The 21,391-nt window shown below is 41.4% G+C and overlaps 1 protein-coding gene across 2 annotated transcripts; it reads right to left on the bottom strand.

Annotated features, from left to right (window-relative positions):
* Positions 1 to 1,596: 1,596 nt before the first annotated feature.
* On the bottom strand, positions 1,597 to 21,211 carry RBL2 (RB transcriptional corepressor like 2). 2 transcript variants are annotated; one of them, XM_032700954.1, is made up of 22 exons: positions 21,033 to 21,210; positions 19,632 to 19,762; positions 18,232 to 18,432; positions 17,467 to 17,582; positions 14,779 to 14,907; positions 13,753 to 13,913; positions 13,583 to 13,647; positions 12,655 to 12,841; positions 11,689 to 11,855; positions 10,945 to 11,054; positions 9,952 to 10,058; positions 9,457 to 9,594; positions 9,083 to 9,247; positions 8,431 to 8,542; positions 7,688 to 7,960; positions 6,926 to 7,197; positions 6,183 to 6,359; positions 5,942 to 6,013; positions 5,459 to 5,573; positions 4,327 to 4,529; positions 3,731 to 3,895; positions 1,597 to 3,320 (listed from the first exon to the last, which is right to left on the bottom strand). In XM_032700954.1, the coding sequence occupies exons 1-22, from the start codon at positions 21,099 to 21,101 to the stop codon at positions 3,150 to 3,152; spliced, it is 3,306 nt and encodes a 1,101-aa protein (XP_032556845.1). In that variant the 5' UTR covers positions 21,102 to 21,210; the 3' UTR covers positions 1,597 to 3,149. The 2 variants fall into 2 exon arrangements, with proteins under 2 accessions (XP_032556845.1, XP_032556844.1); XM_032700953.1 differs by having other exon boundaries at positions 1,675 to 3,320; positions 17,467 to 17,531; positions 21,033 to 21,211.
* Positions 21,212 to 21,391: the final 180 nt, after the last annotated feature.

Genomic DNA, 21,391 nt, shown 5'->3' with positions numbered 1-21,391 from the left:
GTTGCTTCTGCTGTGCAGAGCTGAGCCCCCATAGCCCCAGTGCTGCTGAGAGCCAGGGCTCTGCTCTGACCCCTGAGGCTTGGCAAACACCACAGCTGGCAAAAACAATGCCAAGGAGCAGTGACAGGACAATGTGAAAGTGATGGTTATGTAAGTCTTGTTCATCTCTGAACTGCCACAGATCCCTGCAGGGCTGGTCAGTAGCTTGGGTTGCTCCAAGGTAAGTCCAGCTAATAGTTTGCTGAGAAGAAAATAATTTTATTTTAAAGAATGTGGAATTTTGTTTCATTTAGAATGAATAAACTGAAAAATTTTTTTTAAATTAGATTGGGAAGGGGGAGAGAACACTCTGTCTTTCTGTAATCAGATTTGTGTATTAAAAGAAGCTGTTCCAGGAGCCAGGTAGGCGATTACTGAAATGATGCCGTGGAAATCAAATCCTTTTCTCCTGGCTTGGGCTGTTGTATTTCCTAATACAGGTACATAATTTAATGAAAACCTAAGTTTAAGTCCCTGCAAATACTTTGATATGGGGATGTTTCTGAATATCATCATTGAAATTCTGAACTCTCTAAAGAACATTTCCAAGACATGTGGAAGTTACAGCAGTGGATTTACTGATGCTGCTGAGGCTCCAGGTCCCTTCCAATCAGACTGTCCTAAGTCTTGAAAGAAAAAAATTTTAAGCTACTTCAGATTTTTTTTTCTTTTTTTTTTTTTTAAAATCAAGTTTACACACCGGTTTTTTTTTTCCTTTGGAACATCCCCCTTAAAGTAGGAGTTTTTTGGGTTTGGGGTTATTTTGTTTGCTTGGTTGGTTGGGAGTTTTGGTTTTTTTAGCATTTGTTTCAAAGCATAAACTACAAATTGTGCTTTTATTATTATTTATAGCTGCAGGTTTTTTAACAATTTGGTTTTAGAAAGGGACAGAAACCACAGAAGAGGATGAAATAGGTAAAACAGGCCCAATAGGTGAAAATGCAGAGGAAAACCAGCATGTCCTTAGCTGTGAAACTACAGCCCCCAGCCAGCTGTGGCCAAAGAGGTTCTTAACTACTTGAGAATTCTTAGAAATCTCTGTAACTTCATTGGAAGGTGAGTACACAGTACATGGGAAATAATTCTGCTGGGTTACAGTGTGAGATCTTTTATTAAAAGCTCCTCCAGGGAAGGCAAAGCCCCTTTTGTTCTGGGGCCCTCCTGTGCTGTGGGGTGAGAGAGCCACCCTCTGCCTCCTCCTCCTCTGCCAGAGGGAGCAGCAGCCAGAGCCCCAGCATTCCCTGACACTGCTGTCCCTCCCTTCTGCCAGAGCAGCAGGAGGGAACACACTTGGAACAAACACTGTGACTAAACTGGAGCAAGAGTAAATCCTTTCCCTCGTGGTGTGGGTAAAATGTGTGATTATTTATTTATTTTTAAACCCTTAATTGCACTGTGGGACTCCAGTCCTTGCACTGTCCTGGGCCTTGCAGACCTCGGCTGTATGTTTGTTGTTTCCTTTTGCACTAACCATCAAGCCAGGTGTTTGAGAGCTGCAGACTATTTGTAGCCTTGCACATACAATGCTTTTTTTTTTTTCACACAAGACCATAAAACTGAGTTTATAAATTCTTTATTGAAAAATACAATTGCAATATTTTCATACAAAGTGAAGTAAATGGTACAGAATAACAAGAACTGTCTGACACTTCCATAAATATTTTTACAGAAACATCTACACGACTTCTGGACTTCAACCTTTTATTATTGCAGGTAAGAACACAAGATCCTTTTATTTTACTTTAATTGAATTTACAGTGGAATTACGTCTCAAATTTTCCTATTACTCAGAAGGACAGGAATGACTGAAAATGGAGATTTTAGTTTTTGCTTCCTTAGAAAACCTTCTGGAACATGCCTGTGCCACGTTTTACATGGAGAACCCCCCCTCCAGCAGTGGACTGGCACACTGTACAGTGAGAGTCATTCGATGCTCTCCTAAGCAGCCTGGTATTTGGGAACTATTTTACATGAAAACAAGTAGTAAATCTAATTAATGTACACCCCTTGCTCATCCTCAGGGGGGGAGATATTCTCCTAGGCAGCCTGGTTTAGTCCATTTAAAAAAAAAACCAACACAAAACCAAACCCCCAACCCTGTCCTTTAAAAACAAAGTAAGTATACATTTTGAGAGATGGACAGCACAATACTGCTGCTGAGTAAGAGGGGGGGGCAGTGCCTGACTCATGAAAAGCAATGAGCATATAAAATTCCTCAAAAAAAGCACACATCCTTGGCTTCCTGCATTCACTGCTGCACATACATTGAGTTACAAAGAATTCTTCATGCCATTTGCTGACAAGAGGAGCAATGGCATGTCAGATTGAAATAAATACAAAAGTCAACTTGTTTCAATACAGAAAGACAGCTGAAGTCAGCCTTTGCAAAAAATATTCACATTTAGAAAGTGCCATTGCAAATATACAGCAAAACTCACCTGCCTTAAAAATCATGCTTCACAGCCCCATCAAAAGTGCCACCTTGGGAACATCAGTTCACTCTCCAACATTGCACAGCTCAAACCAGTGCACCCACACCATCCCCTCCTGTGTACAGCAAGGGGCCACAGACATGGTAGTTTTCAGGGGCACATGAACATCCAGAATATGGACAGGATCCATCCAGACAACTTCCCTTAGGCCTCAAAACAATTATTCCCATCATCCCTTTCCCAGGAGAACTGGATTTTGCTAGGAGGTTGTCATTAGTTCTTGCAGGAACCGAGACACTGCTGTGATGCACCTCCAGGTGCCTGTCCACGGCTGACAGTGGTGATAAACACAGCGTGAGGGGACTGGTTAGTGCAAAGGGAAGGAAAGACCTGGTGCAAGGTACACAGCTGTGTTAGGGGTGTGTTCTCCAAGCAAGAAAAAGCTCTTCAGCTGCTTTTGGAAGGCTGGAGATGGGTCACTTGCCTTGTGAGGAGCTTGACTGGGGGTGGGGTCAGGGTCTGAGGACCCAGTGCAGTTGGGCAGCAGTGGGTGGTGGCCGGGGCAGGGAGGGGGCTGAGCACAGTCTGGCTGAAGACACTTGCAAGGGCTCAGTGGGTCCATGTGTGGGCTGAGCAGCCCAGCCCTGGGAGCAGCAGGAAGGGAAAACCTGTGTGGGCTCAGTGAGACCCTCTGTCATTGGCTACATCTTGGAGCCGCCTCAGCAGGGCCGTGTGATTCTCCTGACAGATACGCTTGGCTGGGGCTTCAGTGCCATCCTCTAAGAGAATGCCTCTCTTCTTGGTGGGCGTTTCTCCAGTTCGAACCATGCTGTTAATCTCCTTTAGTCTCTGGAGGGAGGAGGGGGGAAAACTAGAATTAACTCTCACCATTTTGTGACTACCACAACATAATGTGAACTGTTGTCAGGTGTGTTACAACGGGACCACACAGGCTTTACTTGTGGAGATCTGTTCTGTACCCAGCTGACCTTCATCACTGTACTGGTCTTTCCATTACCAGAGTAGGTAGAGTCTTACTCAAACTCAAGCCAGCTTGTTGTGTCACTGCCTGTAGAGCTCAAAGGCCCATCCAGCTTTACAACTTCAGTAGCTGAACTGGCAGTTCAATGAGCGTCAGGTGACAAAGTACGTGTTGGACAAGGTAAACAAAACATCGCGTTGCACAATCTACTCTCATTTCACTAGTGGAAAGAAGACAGAATTAATTATAAAACTGAACTGTAACCCTTTAGTCTCACCTTCGAGGGGCTGCTGCTGAAGTAGTAGAATATCCTCTCTTGGGAAGAGAGAGCAGACTCATTTCTGTGTGGTGAGATGTACACGGGGTGGTTCTGGGACAGCTGCACCCGACGAGGGGAGCTGAGCCGCACGAACGGGTACGGGGACAGCGGAGGAGAGTCGGTCTGCCCGGGAGGGAAGGAAATCACTCAACAGCTGGACCTGAGCTCAGTGTCACTGCAGCAAGGCTTTTCTGAGTTGGTCACTTAAACACACTCTAGGCTTTTTTCACCCATCTGATACCACACATATGTACAACAAATGTGAATTTTGTTATGGTATTGGGCTGGGTTAGCATTTTTTAATTTACTTTTCCAATCTGTCTGCAAGTGACATATGACACTGCTTAGAGCTGTGTATTTCATACAGGAGGAAACAGCAATTAGGCACTGAAAGTACTTACAGTTTTAGCAGCAGAGTATGTTCTTGAGGTGAAGTTGTTGTCATAAAAACAGAATCCCCTGAATTTGCTTACAGTGAGCTCAGCTAAGGGGACTTCACTGCACTGTCAGTAGAAAAAGATGTTTACTACTGAAAAGCACAGAATTTAACTTACTGCATTTGAAGTGTACTTCAGGGCAAAGTCTTTGATCTGCTCGATGTAGACGTTGTTGTAGAACTGGATGAGGTCCCCCCGCTCCTCCTCCTCGGTGTCGCTGTTGGCACCGGTGAGGCGGGTGGGCGTGGGGGGGGCGCTGCCGGGGTGCGGCACGGGCAGGGTGCTGCTGGAGCGCATCACCGGGCTGGAGTCCCGGCTGCCTGCAGGGGGAGCACAACTGCTCAGTGCCCGACAGCCCCGCCATCCCGCAGCCCTTGGAAACACTGCCTCTGCTGTCACTGGCAGTGATGCTCCTTTTGATCCCTGAGCTGCCTCTGTTGGTACAGACCACAGTGCTGCGTGTGCACAGACACACACTTGATCTCTAACTTTCCTGTATGAGCTGAGTTTCATCACACTATAAGGAGACCTGCAAGTCCATTTCTCACGCATTTGTGCTACACTTACAACACCAGCTCTTTCATGTTGCCACCTGGCACCATTTCAAGTAAGGAACAATAGTCTTTTGCAGCTAGTAGTAGAAATACTTGGCTTGGTAATACTTCCTGCTAGTTTAATGTGGGAAGTTGCAAAATACATATCATCTTTTTCTCCTCTCCCTGCCACCTCTCTGTGACAGAAAACATTAATATATACAGCTTATACCATCATCTATTAAATATCTTGAAAACTGGTGGTAGGAATATACAGCACTGCTTCTTTGCTTTCCTTTATAAAAGTTAATTCAAGGAAAATGTGTCAGTTCATCTATCAAGGAAAGAATCTTCAGAGCTGTCAGCTGTGCTGAAATCACTGCTGTGACTGGTGTTCCTATCTCTGCAGACAGCCAGCTGCTACAAAAGAAACTGCTGCAGCTCTGGGGGTTCTGATAAGAGTAACTGAACCTGGGCTAGCCCTGATTTCCTCTCATTCTCCAAAGACTCATTCCTGGGGGGGGGGTGAGCTGAAATCAGAGCTCAGGCCAGCATGGCAAACTCCCAAGCAACGTGCATGTGAGGATAGATTCCAAACTGTCAAAGGCGGCATAAATATAAACCCTGAGTTACAACACCTCTTAAACGTTACTGACATATTCTTAATTGTGTCCAAGTTTACCAAAGGAGCATCTGTTTGGGATGGAATCACTCACTTCTTTCCTTGTTCCTCTCCTTGCTCCTGTCTGGGGGGGAGTTCTGCTGGCTGCTGCTGTCGCTGCTGCCGGAGCGGCGGCGGCGCCTGCCTTTGATCAGGACACTCCGATAGACCTGCAGGGACAAAGGGGGGTGTCCCCAGGGAAGGGTGATGCACTTACTTGGTCAGCAAACAACTGTCTGCATGAAACTTCGTTGTGCTTCTAGCAGGGGAAAATACAGCCTCCTAAGAAGGATATTATCCAATGGGCACTGCCTTCTTAGGTTTTAAGTAAATATATTTTCTATTTTAGACATAGTTTAGCATATAAAGCTTTCAGTATTCCAGCATTTTGGACATGACTGCTGTCTTTGCATGAGAATGGCTCACAGACTGCATCCATTTAATACTAAATGCTACTCTGCAAAGCAATTTGTTCCCAAAATAAACTAAGGCATTCAATAAACTGGAGACCACATTGTTTAATAATAACTGTACTCACGTGGCTCTTGGCTTGCGGTTGTGTCCGATAGCAGCGCATGATGTTCTGAAATGATCTGTCTTCATTAGTGACCTAAGAGGGGATGGACACAAAAGGTTCATAGTTTTTCTGCAGCATTTTTCTTTGGGGGTGGTTGTGTGTGCATCGGATGACTTGGTTTCTTTGAGGAATTGTAATATTTGGAATATTAAGTATTAAAGAAGTTTTTTGTTTGTTTGCTTTTTCTTTGTTCACACTTTACCTTAGTCATGACATAGATGGCACACATCAGCAGCTGATCCAAGTGTCTGTCCATCATGATTTCAGGGCAGTGCACCAAGGAATACTCAAAGCATGTCCAGATCTTTTGCCGTAGCTCATCAGACACATCGAGTTTGACGCAGAGATCCCTCAGACGAACACTGGCTAAATGATACACCTGTTGGAATGGAGACTGTGCTCAGGGCCACAGCAACACTGCTTTTCTTACCCAGACAAAGAGTAGCTCAGACTTACACACTCTGCAGAACTTGGGCAAATGCTAAGCCAAAAGAAGAATAAGTGAACTTAAATTTAACTTTTTTTGCTTACAAGACACAGATGTTCTCAATCCTGGTGCTAGAGCTAAGAAAACCACTTATTTGATGCTTAAATTCTAAGTCATCCTGAGCACAGAAAGGGCCCTACATTGCCTACAGAAACCACTGTATTGAATAAACCAGGAAGTCTCTGAATATCTTCCCTTGCAAGAGCCTTCAAGAAAAGGGACACCTTTAAAAACCTGCTGGCCAAACACAGAATCTACTTCACAACTCCTGATGTGACAGCTGTGGTGAGAAGTGTCCTCCATGAGAAAGCTACCGTTCAGGTATGTGTATGAATAATTAAAGGTATATATTAACTTTTAAATTTAATACACTCTTATTATTACAACTAGTAAGTATATATTGCTAAAGTCACTGAAGATTTACCAAAATACAAACTAAGCAAAGGACAAATGAGTACCTTTCTGAAGAAGAGTGACAGTGAGCCCGTCTTCCGAGGCCTGATGGACGTGGCAGTGAACTGCTGGCTCTGTCTCTGCTCTCCAGGGGAGATCTGCTGAACAGTCAACTGGCCTGGCAACTGCAGTGCTGCCCCAGTCATCTGGGTGTTCAGGGTACCAGCGAGAGCCTGGGCACTCAGAGGCTGAATGGGGCCAGAGACAGCTTGGGGCTGGGCACCTACATTTACTTGGACTGGGAAGAAAGTTATTCCTCCATTTTCATTGGCAATACCTGTAATTTAAGAAAAAAGAGTCTGAAATAAGAGCAAGTTGTGTGGAGGGGGCACGTGTGTGTGTTTTTGTTTTGTTTGAGTTTTTAGAAATTCTTCAGTAATTCTTTTATTAGCTGCTTATAACTATACATTTAGTATATTATATATGAAATTGTTTAATCAAAATACTTTGGACTTTTAATCATGAGACAAGAAGATAATGAAGTTGAATCAAGGTTTTCATACTAATGCAAATTTCATTGTGTCAGTTTAGGAAGGAGGAGTTACTGAAATAACTGTTTTTTAAAACAGATACTGGCAGTCAGAACACCCTTGTGCTGTACATGTTCTGTCTTTAAATACTGATCATCTATTCAAACAACGTTTCCTAAACATCCTTAAGCATACTTTTTTCTCCCCTGGACAACTGTTCCCCCATCTCCCCTTGGCTGTGTACTAATACACTGAAGGGAACAAGCCTGAGTAATTCTACAGCAGCTTTTCCCTGACCTTGTACTGGGATGGTCACAGTTTGCCCGTTGTTGGCTGTCACGGTGGCAGTTGCCACGGTGACCAGGGTCTGGCCAGGCACCGGAGTCACCGACATGGCTTCGGGATTCATGTTCTGCACTGGCACCGTGTTCACCACGGGCTGTTGGGAAACTCTCACTGGGGTCCCACTGTCAGAGGGGTTCTCATTATCAGCAAACAGGCGTCGTCTCGTAGGATTGGCTGTAGGAGAACTGTATCTGTCATACAGGGTGGCTGGAGGTGAGGAAAGGCCTGTGGATTAAAAACACACACACACACACACACACACACATATATTTAACTCTTGGTTTACAATCCCTTATACAGATACGTGACAGAAGTCTAATGCGAACTAAAACATGTCATGCAAAGCTCTTCAGGAAACATTTTTAAAAAATACAGATTGCTTTTAGAGGTGACTTACTCTTCAATAATGCTGGCTTTTTTTCTAGGTTAATTTATTGTGTTTTATTTATTCTAGTGAAAAAAGTTTGAGATGTCACATAACTGAATATATAGTGAAGCTTCTATCCTGATGTAACAATAAAGCAAACCAATTAGAACATAAGGGGTGTGTGTATTATTTAACACATACATATGTATACATACACATACACTGTTCACATACATCACTTTCTGAAAACATCTGACATTTAAGAAGCTTACTTATGTAACTTAAGTCTCAGTAAGTACAGCATGTTATGCTTTTAAAAAAATCTCACCTTTTCCTAGTCCTCCACTTTCAGCACGAACCTCATTTATTCGTCTTGGTGTCAACGGGGAACCCACAACACTGTTCCCAGCAGATTTCTCAAAGTACTGAGGTGGCATTACCTAAAATATTCATACTTTGATTACAGTGTATGTATCACATAGAAACAAATACAAATACATAACAAATTTTTAACAGCTTTTAACAGCTACTGCACTACAAATTTTGAACATCGAAACTCCATGGAGAAAATCAAGAACAGTGAAAAACTTGCCCTAAGCCCAACTAAAACTGCCTAGTGATTGTGCTGCTCTGCAAGATCCAGCACTGTAACAGTCTTTCTGGGACTTCTTCTGGGTGTACTTTTTACCATGTTTCTTGCCTAGTAACCTTTTCAAGTGTAAGTGACTGGTCTGAACCTTCCCTGCTTGTTCGCTGTTCTGCTACACCAACAAAATATTGGATGAGAATCATCTCTGTTGTCTGTCTCCATTTCAGATGTCTCTACAGAGGCAACCATGAACACACCACACTGCATTTACTGCTTCCTCTGCACTGATGGGCTGGAAGAATTAAACTGATATTGGGACACGCAAGGCCTCCTCTCTCTGCCATCCTGTCTGATTACAAAAGCTATCTAAAACCCATAAAGATGTGCTCACCTCTTCACAACTAGGAACTTTGTTTTCATTGTCTCTGATTCTGTCCCACAATATGGATTCCCGTTTCCATGCCATACTTTCAAGGATCTGTTCTTCAATATGATTCAGGTGTTTTACTACTTCCCGACAAAGGCCATCCTCTGCTCTAATGAAAACCTCTATTACCTGTAAGGTGGATAATTATGATCAACATAATGTACTTCTTTCATAAATTTCTTATTAAATAAAGATCTAATTCCAATTCCTGATTTTCAAGAAAAAAAGAAGTTATTAGAAATATTTAGACTGAATTACTATGACTCAATCCTATGCTGTCATAGAGGTCAATGAGCACTCATGACTTGATAAGCATTTCTAGCTCTCAAACACGTTACCTTATAAAAATGATAAACTGGAATGTCAAATATTTCGGTGATGAATGGGAAGTTTCCAGGTGGGTTATATGTAAAGGTGATGATCTCAAGGCAACAGGCCAGCAGAGACCTGTGAAACACGTCTTGCTCCAGTATTGCCTGCAAGAGTTGCAAAATTTAAAGCTTAATTTACAGTGTAACTATAGAACAATAAAACACTTTTTATTTTGCCTCAACATCAAGATTACCAAGCCTGTAAAAAGTGATGTTACTTTGTAAGAGAGAGAACAGAATCCAAAATGAGCCATCTTTACTCATTAAAAATTTTATGTATCTTAGTGTTTGCAAACACAAATAATTTCTTGTACCCTTTTTCTTCCATTCAGATGTACTTACAGGCTACTTCTCAGAGGTTTACCCTCCTTTTAAATGGCTGACTATTCTGCTCTACAACTGTGTTCCTTTTTTGTAGGTCCAACTTTAAAAATGAGGTACCATTTGATTAGTTTTCCTTACAGATAAGTCAGTGTCTCCCAGTCGAGTCCTCCTCTCCTCCTCAATGACCGACTCCAAGACCTTGTAGTAGAGCATCTCAGCACGACGGAAATGTTTACTGGCAACATCTGCAGGAAGTTTAAAGAGAAGCAATATTGTGAAATGCAATAAAAAAGTATTACATTCTTCATCTTCAGATACAGAGATACAACAGTTTAGGAGCCAGTGTGGATGTCTATGCTGCTGTGGCTACAATACTTTCAGGACTAAATCAGATAATTTAACGTTAACTTATGAATCCTCTTCCTGCACTGCATAGACTTGTGAAAGTAGAGCAGAATATCTTTCTACTGAACCCAGATTTTGATGACAATCCTTAACACTGCTATAATATACATGTTTTAAGTTCAGAAAATACGTTGAAAATTATACCTGAATGGATCCAACTTGCACTGTGCAACAGAAAACACTGAAGCAACTAAGCTGACAAGAACAGAGTAAGGTCTTGTTAAGAAATAAGGTCAAGAGCATCTTCCTTAGTTTCAATCCATCTTCAAGCACTTCAGATATCAAGACAATTTTGCAAAAAAAATTTTTGTATTTATACTGGCAGGATTTTAATGTCTGTATCAATCCATTCTTGTATGTAACCAAAAGTGCTGTTGGGTTTTTAAAGACTACAGTTACTCAGATTTTCCTTTACTATCCCATAAATCCATGCCATCGCTACTATTCTTATATTTGAGAGAAAAAGTGGAACACTTCACAGTGCTTTTCATTTCACTTCTGTAGTTCTGGGAGTACGAGCAAATTCCAGTGATTTAAGCTAAGGCTGATTAAAAAATTTTATGCAGCATTGAAATTTGCTACGTGCAAAAAACACAGGAAAAGGCAAGAGAAGTAGAAAAGACACTTGTGCTAAAGCATAACCTGCTGGTAAAATTGTTAATTAAAAGAGATGAATATGTTTACAGGCATTTTAATTCTTATCTAGTTAAGCAAAATGTTTCCCACCTTTGGAAAAATTACTGAATTCTCCTTCAGACTGTGTGCTCTGGCAGTACACTTCATGCATTTCTTTTATTCTGTTTGCAATAGATTGAGAAGGATCTCTGGAACATGACCTAAACATAAAAAGTAAACATTTTCAATATACTATTCCTACTAAGACCAAAAAACCCTCCTATTTTTATAATACGATGAAAGCATGAAAATATAAATACATTGCAAAGCAATACAAACACACCCATATGTGTCTAACTGCATACATACTGTAAAACACCCACAGCATATTATTACTATTGCAGACACTGTAGTAACTATGCCCATCTTTCCATGATCAGGGACAGATATTCAAACAGCATTTTCCACGACATAAAAATTGTTTTAAAATATATTGTTACTGAAGCAACAGTTTATCTACATGTAGAGTAAGGTTTGTTTTCCATCTCCTGTGGTATTGGAGTGATTTGCCAGATGGTGCAATTTGTTAAGTAGGGAAAAAAGTCTTGAAAATTTTACACTGGCAATTTGAATTTCGAGAAGCTCAGAACTGTTAGGTTTCAAATGGTGTATGTTCTTATAGCCATCAATCTCTAAGGACAGATGTCTCTGAATAATGTGTCTTTTGAAATGTTTCTCTGGATTCCACTTTACTCCAGAACCTTTCAAGAGTGGTTCACATTTCAAATTACACTGTTTAAGCATTAATGTTTGTTATTTAATAGAATTATTTGGTTGGTTAAATATCAAACTTACTTGAGTATTTGCTCCAGATTTTCACTGGGGGCATTTTTCAGTCCTGCCAGCATCGTGTGAAGGCGGCTCAAACTGTATGTTGCCATGGAAACAGGTGTCACATATGGGTTGCTCTCTTTAACATACTTGCGGCCAGTGAGTGGGGTTGTAATCCTAAGTGATTTGGACTAAAAATAAAAAAATAAGCACATATACATATGTACATTATTAAAAAACTTTGATAAAGTTCCTAACCTAGAAACCTCAATCTGCAGAACTCTGTGTTATGGAAAAAAAAGGCTCAGAATCAAATGGCCCAAACTCGATGAGGCCTCAGGTAAGAGCCAGCAAGGGAAGACTTGTCTGTGTCACTCAGATGTTTGTATCCAACAGTTCTGTATTAACAGGGATGTGACCTATGCTGAAATGCTGATGCTGGAAGTGAAGTGCAAAACAATTAGGCCAATCTAAAAAACCCCAAAAAATCAGGCAGCCCTCCCATCCCTTGAGTACCAAAGGGAGCTCTAGCTCATAGGAAAAGAGTACTAAACCAGGGTTTCCTTTCAGCAGGTTTAACTTTTAATATAAGATGGGACAGAGATACGAAGGAAGGGGAAGCTGGACAGACACATCCAGAGAGCCCCAACAGTTCAGCATCCACCAAACAACCACAGAAAACTGTCTGTTCTGTACCTTCACCTAAAAATCTACCTGAAGATCTCTCTCTTTAGGTAATTACCTAAATATTCTCTGTACTGGATTTAATCAAAGAAAACACAGATGGATGAAGAAATTATGTCCAAAAAAACCCCCAAAGTAAGCAATGTAATCAATTACAAAATCGAACTCAGCTATGTTGTGTACACTCCCAGGTCCCTTTGAACAGTAAAGATGGTAATTTTTAGTAGCTGCTTTTCTTCATCAGACATAGACTTACTCAGCTTATTCTCCTTATAAAAACAGTAACGTGGACCATGCTATACTCACCCTGTCAAAATGCTGCTGCAAATTATGCTTCACTTGTACTCTTTCAGCTGTTTCCATTCCTGAAGTTGTGTTTAAGCACCTTGTGAGGGTTCCAATTTCTTCATCTGCATCCTCACCCAGAAATATTCGCTCGTCAAGGTTTCCCACTGACAACACATACTCCTCATAGGCCTTGTTGATGGCTTTGCTGCAGCACAAAGGGAAAGATGGAGGCAAAACCCCCTTTATTTAGTCTATTTTCTTCAGCTGCTCACAGAATGAACACAGTTCTGGCCTGTGGGCAGTCTACTTCAAACTTCTTCTGAGCCTGACTTAGGCATTGGGGCACCTTTAAAATCTACAGTATCTTAGACATGACCATGGCAAGGACATTATTTTCCCTCCATATCTGATGCCTTTCCATTTATACAGCTGCAGGAAGAACATAATAAAATACTGAGAACTCATATTTGGCTGGAAACTCCTCAAAATTTACAGAGAATCACATCATAAACTACACTATACCATTTTTATACCATTTAAAGAAAAGTAAGTCCTACCCATAAGCATCTCTAGGTTTATAAAGAAAAAAACCACCACCAAACCCAATTTTTTCCCCTCATACTTCCCACTCATCCCATGGGCTCCCACACCTTTTTCATAATAATTCTTTGAGTTAGACACAAAAAAGAAAAAAAGAAAACAAACAAGGAAACATAGAAACATAAGAATCAAAGCAGACATCAGGTAACACCATCCTGAAGCATTGTTACTCTTTCAAACAGGCCTCAGACCACAGCACCTCAAAGGGACTGAAAGGCAGTGCAGTGCAGGATCATCAGTAAACACAAGGCAGCTGGCTGGGATCAGTGCTAAGACACAGATAACAACTGCAATTATATCACAGAGAGATACTAATGCAAAGCAAACAACAAATACAGTGACTTACACACTATCTCCAAAGTTTCCAGGATCTAGAAATCCAGTCAGATTTTCATCTTTTCCTTTCAAAAGCTGTAAGACAGTTAAGAACAAAGGATGGGCATTTCATTTTTTGAAAAGATTTAAAAAATAATGAGTAAGGAGACATTTTTCTACATTACAAATTTATTGACCTACCTTTTTGTCAAAAAGTTTCCGAATATATGGCTTCCAAAAATGTTCCTTGATACCTTTTGCTTCTAAAACTAATCCATAATGTAATGAACACAGTTTTTCAATGATGCAGGGAGGGTCAGATGATACTTTATAATCCTTACTATGAAAGTCTTCAGGCAGGCCTACAATTAAGAATTCTGTATTATTTGATTTGCAAATCCATATCCTGTTTTCTTATTAAATTCTATGCTGTGAAGTCTAGGTCGTGTGATATTAAAACAGTAAACTACTTAGTTCCCTTGAAAGAATTATTACGTAACACCCACTCAACTGGATAATGTTATCAAAAGCAAATTCTGAGTTAGAGATTTAAAAAAATCAGTGACTGAGTGACGAAAATTAAATATATCAATTCTAACAGAAAAACAATCAAACACTTGTGAACTATAATATCTGAGATAATGGTCCCAGTTCACATCAGAAGCACTGCAAAGTAAAGGCCAACACTGTACAGAACTGCAAATGAAGTGCAAGTCTGGAAGGAATTACATCAGAAATTCAATGGAAACTTCTCACCATTTATTTGCATTTGTGGTTATCAAGTCAACCTACATTTCCATTCTCTTCAGAAAGAGAACAGCAGCAATCCAGAAATGAGAGAGAAGCAAACCTAACACTTGAGCACTGGATCTTTCCCAACTGCTGTGACAGTCTGGCCATGTCCAATGATGGCTGTGTCATTATGCACTCCTTCACTGACATTAAACCCTCACTGACTTGAATTTTTACTCTGGAACTTCCTTCAATGGTATTTCTATAGTAAATCAAATCCTTGACTTACTGCATTATTGACAAAATCCACTGGTCTGTTATTACCTACTGCATTAATAGAAATGGAACTGTGTAGCCAGATAAAGAAAATATTAATTCCCATATGCTTCAAATCAACACAGTTCAATTTATTCTCTGCCACACAGATTCATACTCATTTCAGTAGCCTTAGAAGTTCTTACAGGCTTCAGACAGATTAAGTTTTTTCCAACATACCCTTAAAATTAGGATTCAGAAGTTCTTTACGGTTAGGACACTGGAGAGCATTTCCATACACAAGATCCAAAGCACATAACAGGAGATGGTAGGAATTGACCAAGTCATCACTGATCATAGGAAAATTTCCTTCAAAATTAGAAAGACAAAAGACATAAAATTAGCACGGATTTAAATATTTTTAACCAATAAACTGCTGATATATGTATTACAATCAATAATGCAGCCTTGGGAACAGATCTGATGACTACAAATATCTGCATAGCAACACAGGCAGTAAAACAGACTCACACTTAATAAAATACAGTGATTGTGAAGGAACTCAAATACACTGTTCTGTTTTGAAATCAAACCTTACCAAAATGTTAATAAACATGCTACTGCAGGCTCCCTCATTCACAGTAATCTCATTAACCAGTGCACAAATAACTTGAAGCAGCACAAACTGCAGAATGCAAACTGCTACAAGGAAGAAAAATGTGTTTCCATAACTCTGGCAGCAGCAGCTCCTCTGCCTGGTGGTGTCACATCCTTCAACAGATTCTTGCTGCACCTGCCTGAAGCAAATCTTGCTCTAAAGGCCAGTAAGGGAGAAGAACAGGTTCTGACTGAGACTCTCTTTTTCCCCAGTTTTGCACTGCTGTAAAGACTTGCAAGGAGCTTTTAACTTTTGCAAGGCTAGATCCAGGTTTTCAGGTGCCCTGGAAACAGCAAACACCTCCCCTTACCACCCCCAACTCTCCAGAATGAATCTATATTTAAGTCAAAGTCAGATAACTTTTTTTAACAATCTCTTTTCTTACAAAAGTTTTGCTGGGGACATGCTCATTATAAACAGTAATAAATGTAACTATTTCTCTTGTGCTTTAGAGAGGAGTTAAAATGTGCTATCTCTGATTTACGAAATATTTTTTATTTATCACCTTCCTGTCGAAAAGAGTCCTTAAAACCTCTTTGCTCTTTTATCACCTTTCTCAAGATTACATTCAGATTTATTACTCTTTACTGAACTCATTTATGTTTCTGATATTGCTTTAGAGCAGTGGCCATTGCTAAAAATAGTTCTGTAAAATAAACTATATTGTAAATTAATACCAAAAATCAAAATTTCATTAATCTGTACGCACAGCAAGTTTCTATTACTCTTTTAATACTAATAACTCTTCCACTCCTTTTCCCCCCTTTTTTCTCAGGTAAACACCAAACCAGTTAACTGAGCCCACTCTGAAGCACAGGTTTAGATTCTTGAAAAATACCTACCATATAGTAATAAACTCACTTAGAATACATCAAAATGGATATATAATTAGAAAATTTTTCTAAACTCTGCTGTTATTTTTCTACCAGTAAAATACCAGTTTGTTCAAATTTGTATTACATTTTATGATTCCAGGTTTGTCAGAAGGAAAATAATTTCAATGCACATTTAAACTATTTTTTAAACTATATTTAAACTATTTAAAATAATGAAACCTACATAAAATACTAATTAACTGTATTCATTTATCAGTTATTTACAAATCATTAAATGGTTCACAACAAAGCAATGAAAATTCTAAATACTATTAGCAAAACTTTAAATCAGTAAAATTCTCAAAGTTAGTCTCATAACACAGGCTCAGTTTCACAACCATGGCAATTGTTCCTGTCAGCACAGTCAAAAATAAATCTAATTTCACAGGACCAGCAGTTCCATAGCAATGATTTGCCAATGACATTTCAAACAATGGCTCACTGCTCCCTTTCACAACCTTGTACCAAATAATAGTAATAAACAGTTACCTCGGTGCAGCAGAGATTTTTTTTCTCATCAATTTTAAAGAAAGAAATAAAGTTTAAAGACAAATTCTTACAAACAGTAGGCAAGAACTGCAGTACCACTAAACCAAGTGGCTCCTCTACTGTGTAGTGTGTGCTGAAGGTACAGACAAACCTGTACTTTCTGCATTTGTGAAGCTGAACCCAATGGTCTGCAGGATTGGACAAGCCTGAACCTGCCACTGATGTCTGGTTGCTGTGATAGGGATTTACTGCCACCCCTCAAAACACAGAGGACAAAACCCTGAATACTTAATGCCTTAAATGGTCAACATTTAGTTTCCATTTTTGTGCTGCCACACTTTAATAATCATTAACTAATTTTACAGTTCACATTTACTGTAAATTTTTCTTTTTTTTGTGAAATTGAATTGGATGGGTTACCAGCGTGGTATTCTCCACAAAGTTCATTAGCATGTCTGAAACTGCTCGCTAATTAAGACGTAGTCAATCGATGACATAGTTAATCAAACATATTAACCAACAATTTAGCAATAGGAAGATCCATAAAGTCCCTTTGCACCTTGTCAACTGTCCAATCTTCATGCAGAAGAAGGGAAAAGAAAAACCTGTGATTTTTCAGACTGACCTACTTATTCTCTCAGCTGCCTAACTGTGCTAAAGGAGTGAAGTCTCAGCTGACTGGAAATAAAGTACAGTACTAACTCTCACCTTGGAAGTGTGGTAAAACATGTAGCTGGGGAACTTGGGACAGAATATATTCCTTTAGGCTGTTGTGAGAAGGCCCCTTCTCCAAAATTCTCTCTGAATTCAGAAATGCCTCCACCTTTCCAGTGTTTTAAGGACTGATACAAAGTAAGGACTAACAACATGATGTTTGCTGTATTTAATCCCTTTCAGATCTCTTACCTTTTGCATGAACAAACAGCACCCAACAAAACTGGAAAACTTCAGTCACAGTACAAGGTTGGCGTCTTTCGGAGGAAAACACAGTGAAGATACCAAATAAGTTCAATGAATCAAAACTGATAAAATATCATAAACCAGTCAATAATTCCAAAGGAAAATTAAGCTTTACTACAGCATGGCCAAAAACTTATACCCTCCCACAAAACCCTGACTGAAGTAATAATGAAAGCTGCACGGTGGTTTAGTGCAGACACAAGTGGAACCCTGCACGTAATGGTTCATTTTCACAGCATTCTTACTATGAACAGTAACAAAGAAACAAAGCTTCCACTACAAAATAAAATATCCACCAGATTTGCACCTATGAAGAAAACCATGGGAGTTACTGGACAGTGAAACAGGCTGAGTTGTGCTATGAGCTATTAAAGCTTTGCAGATCATACAAGGATCATATTTTTCCAGCCTTTCCCATCTTAGAAATATTAGCATTTCCCTTGACTACACACTGATTGGATTGTCTCCCCTTTCCTCCACTCCCCAAATCATAAAAACTTGGCAGCTTTGGGATTTCCTTCACCCTGTCAGATGTGAAACTGAAAAAGAGATTAAAAAATTACTGCAAGCAAGGACAGACAGACCAACTCTAATAGTATAAACAACTCCTGTGAAAATACAGCCAAAACACAACTAAAACAACCAAGCAACTTCATTATATTTTCCCTATAGCAATGCTCTAAAATCAGGTTGGGAATAACAGAAATGTACCTCTGTTTCCTTCCTCTCTGTTGGCGAGGTTGATCTTCTTGAGGATACCTGAAAATATCCTGAAAAATGGGCTCATACTTCTTAAAAATGACTGCAGAAACTGTAAAGTTCCTCTCTAATCTCTCAGTTCGTTCTCTGAACTGGGACGGTAGATTTGCCATGTCCTCCCACTTCTTCATCTTGTTGAAAAACTCGATCAAGCTGGAAATACCCAATGGGTTAGATGTGAAAAGCTGTTTTTCTTGCAGAAATAAACTACACATTTTCAGCAAAAGTGCAATTTTTACTTCCCAAACTACTGATAAAAGGATGGTACTGCAAACACGACAAGCAGCTCAGAGCCAGTCCTTCATCCATGAACATGGATGAGCGCTCACAAAATATTTTGAGATCCTCAGTTGATAACCGTGTTAACAAGGTACTCTCAGCAGCTCTAGTGTTTCCTCATAAAGACAAAATCAGCTCCAACAGGCAGATTAAGCTAAAATCAGATTTCCCTCATTTTTCCGAGTTATTTATTAACTTAAATAAAACAAACGCTGAGTCCTACGATGCTAAAAATATTCTACAAGTATGAAAAACCCCTAAGTTTTAGCAAATTACACTTGGTAAATTTGACTTTCATTCATTTTTGGCTTCTTTATCTACACTTTCAGCGTTACTAGTATTTGATAGCCTAGATCACAGAACAAATTTACCCACATTCAATTCCCTGAATTTCTGATTTGGAAAACAAAAGTTTATAGAGGAACACTTCTGCAGTGTTTGAACCAACAGCAATGTTCCAACTGTAGAGGAAATGGGAGAAAAAGTGCATAAGAACATTACCCTTTTTTTTTTTTCTTTTTGGGCTTATCTACTGAATTTTTAGAAAATAGATTGCTAATAAATAAAGTCAATAGTTTCAGGAAGCTTCTCTTCATTGCTTTGTGGACATACACATTTGACACAGATTTGTTTATCATAATCTGACATCACTTTAGTTTCATAAAGCAAGAACACATGAACAATGAAGTTTTCTTACACAAAAAAATTAGATAGATTGTGTGAATATTTTCACAGCCAATTAAAAATGGTTTCTGATGTGAGAAGTTCACACTTAGCACACTCCAAAAATTGACTGTTCTTCAGTGCCTGGCTTCTTTCTCCTTTGAGAGAAGGAAGTCAATCTATTGTTTTGAAAATCAGTATTTTTAGAGCATAGTACTAAGCAAATGGAACTGCCCTAACCCTGTGGCAATGAGCTATGATACAAACACGCTAGAGATATAAATTCTATCTTTAAAAGCAGGAAACAAGAAATACATTTAGCTTTTGCTCCCTAGTTCTAAATTCCACAAGCTGATAAGCAGTCTTTGAGATTTTGTAAGTGTCTAAAAATCACCAAAAAGAAAAGTTACCTTTGCTCTGAACAGCGCAGGATTCTGGTTAAAGACACATAATTTCCCTCAGCTGTCCCTCTGCTCACAGTTGGAATTGCTTTCCTGCAAGCCACATACAAGGCACAGGCCAGCCAATGCAGGTCGTTTCCCTGTGAATCAAACCATCAGGCATTTAAAAGACTTCAGTGAAAAGGAAAACATACTTTTCAGCCAACCCAACTCCAGGGGAAAGAACCGTGTCCTAAACGGATGAAGTTCAACCAGTGACAAAGCTGATTTGCTGTTTCAAAGTTCTGTTGTGCTTTGTGTTTTTAACTACAAGAAAACAGGTGCTAAACAGATACTTCATACCAAACTGCATCCAAACTAAAATTACTAGTTACCATCATAAATTTCACCCTTGACCCAAAGCACAGCAATGTATTTTTAGCGTTGTTCTTCTCCTGTAGTATTTTATACTTCCCTAATTTTTAATGTAAAAAAAAAAAAACCGCCTACATTTCCTTGCTGCCAGAACATTCCTCTGCCCTGAACACACAGCGGGAAAAGAAAAACATAAGTTTCCATTTTGCTCTGTCCTGCACAGCAGAACAATTATTCAGTCTGGTACCTAAAGACAGAAATGAATTCTAACGAACACCTGAAATTTTATTCCCCCTCTTCGATCAAGTAAAAACATTTCAATGGGAAAAGGATGGGTAAAACCAAAGTTCAATTCGGTGCTGTGGTTTTTGGGCTGTGTGGTGTCGCGGGGCCGGGTGAGCGCACACCTCCGGGGGAAGGGGCAGTATCAGGGTCCCCTCCGAGCATCCCGGCCCGGCAGCGATGGCCACGAGCAGCGTGTGTGTGACAGAGGCGCTGTCAGGGCACAGCAGGACCCTCCTCCCTCCGCAGGGCCGAGCACCTGCCCGGGTTCGGGGCCGCCCTGTGAGCGCTCCTGGTCCCGGCAGGGCAGCGCAGGGAGCTCGGACAGACGCGGTTTATCACCAGCGCCACCTCCGCTGCTCAACGCCCCCGATAAAGGCGCCTCCCGAGCTCCGGGCGCGTCCCCGCGTGTTCCTGTTTGCGAGAGCGACGTGACACAACCCTTCACCCTTTGGCCCCCGGCCCGGGCTGTGCCGCGGCCAAGCCGGCCCCTAATAAATAACTAATAAATGTTATCGCACCTGCGCTGGGCACCTCCGCGGGCCCCGCGCTGGCCGAGGCCGCTGTGCCGGCGGCAGAAGGGCCGCAGCGACGGGGGCACGTCTATTTTTAACACCTTTCCCCCGCTATGGCTCGGAACTGCGATGTTTTTTCCAGGGCGATGCAAAGGAGAGGCCGCCGCGCCCTCGGGGCCGCCCCTTCCCTCCCGCCTCAACCTCCCGCCGGGACCTCCCCGGGCCGGCCGCGACCCCTCGCCCGCCGCCCCTCCGGCACCTCCAGGGTGTAGTTGCGCCTCATGCTCTGGTAGCTGAGCCAGGCCTCTGCGCGGGCGCGCTCGTCCATGTTGAGGCTCCTGCAGAGCTCCTCGTAGCGCTGTCGGGTGTCGCCGTCCTCGCCCGGCGGGGACGGGGCGGGGGCCGCGCCCCCCGCGGGACCGGGCTCGGGCCCGGCCGCCTCCTCGCCCGCCATGCCGCGCCCCGCCGCTGGGGGGCAGCGCCGCGCGCGCGCACCGCGCCTGCGCCAACGGCCCGCGCCTTCGCATCCAAACACCGCCGCGCGGGTGCCGCCCCCGCCGCGCGCCGCGCCCGCTCATTGGCCGGCGGCGGGGGAGGGGAGGGGCGAGCCGCCGCCCC

Source organism: Chiroxiphia lanceolata, chromosome 13 (genome assembly GCF_009829145.1).
Source record: "Chiroxiphia lanceolata isolate bChiLan1 chromosome 13, bChiLan1.pri, whole genome shotgun sequence".
In the NCBI taxonomy this organism is placed as follows: Eukaryota; Metazoa; Chordata; class Aves; order Passeriformes; family Pipridae; genus Chiroxiphia; species Chiroxiphia lanceolata.
This window is presented reverse-complemented; position numbering and strand designations above follow the sequence as displayed.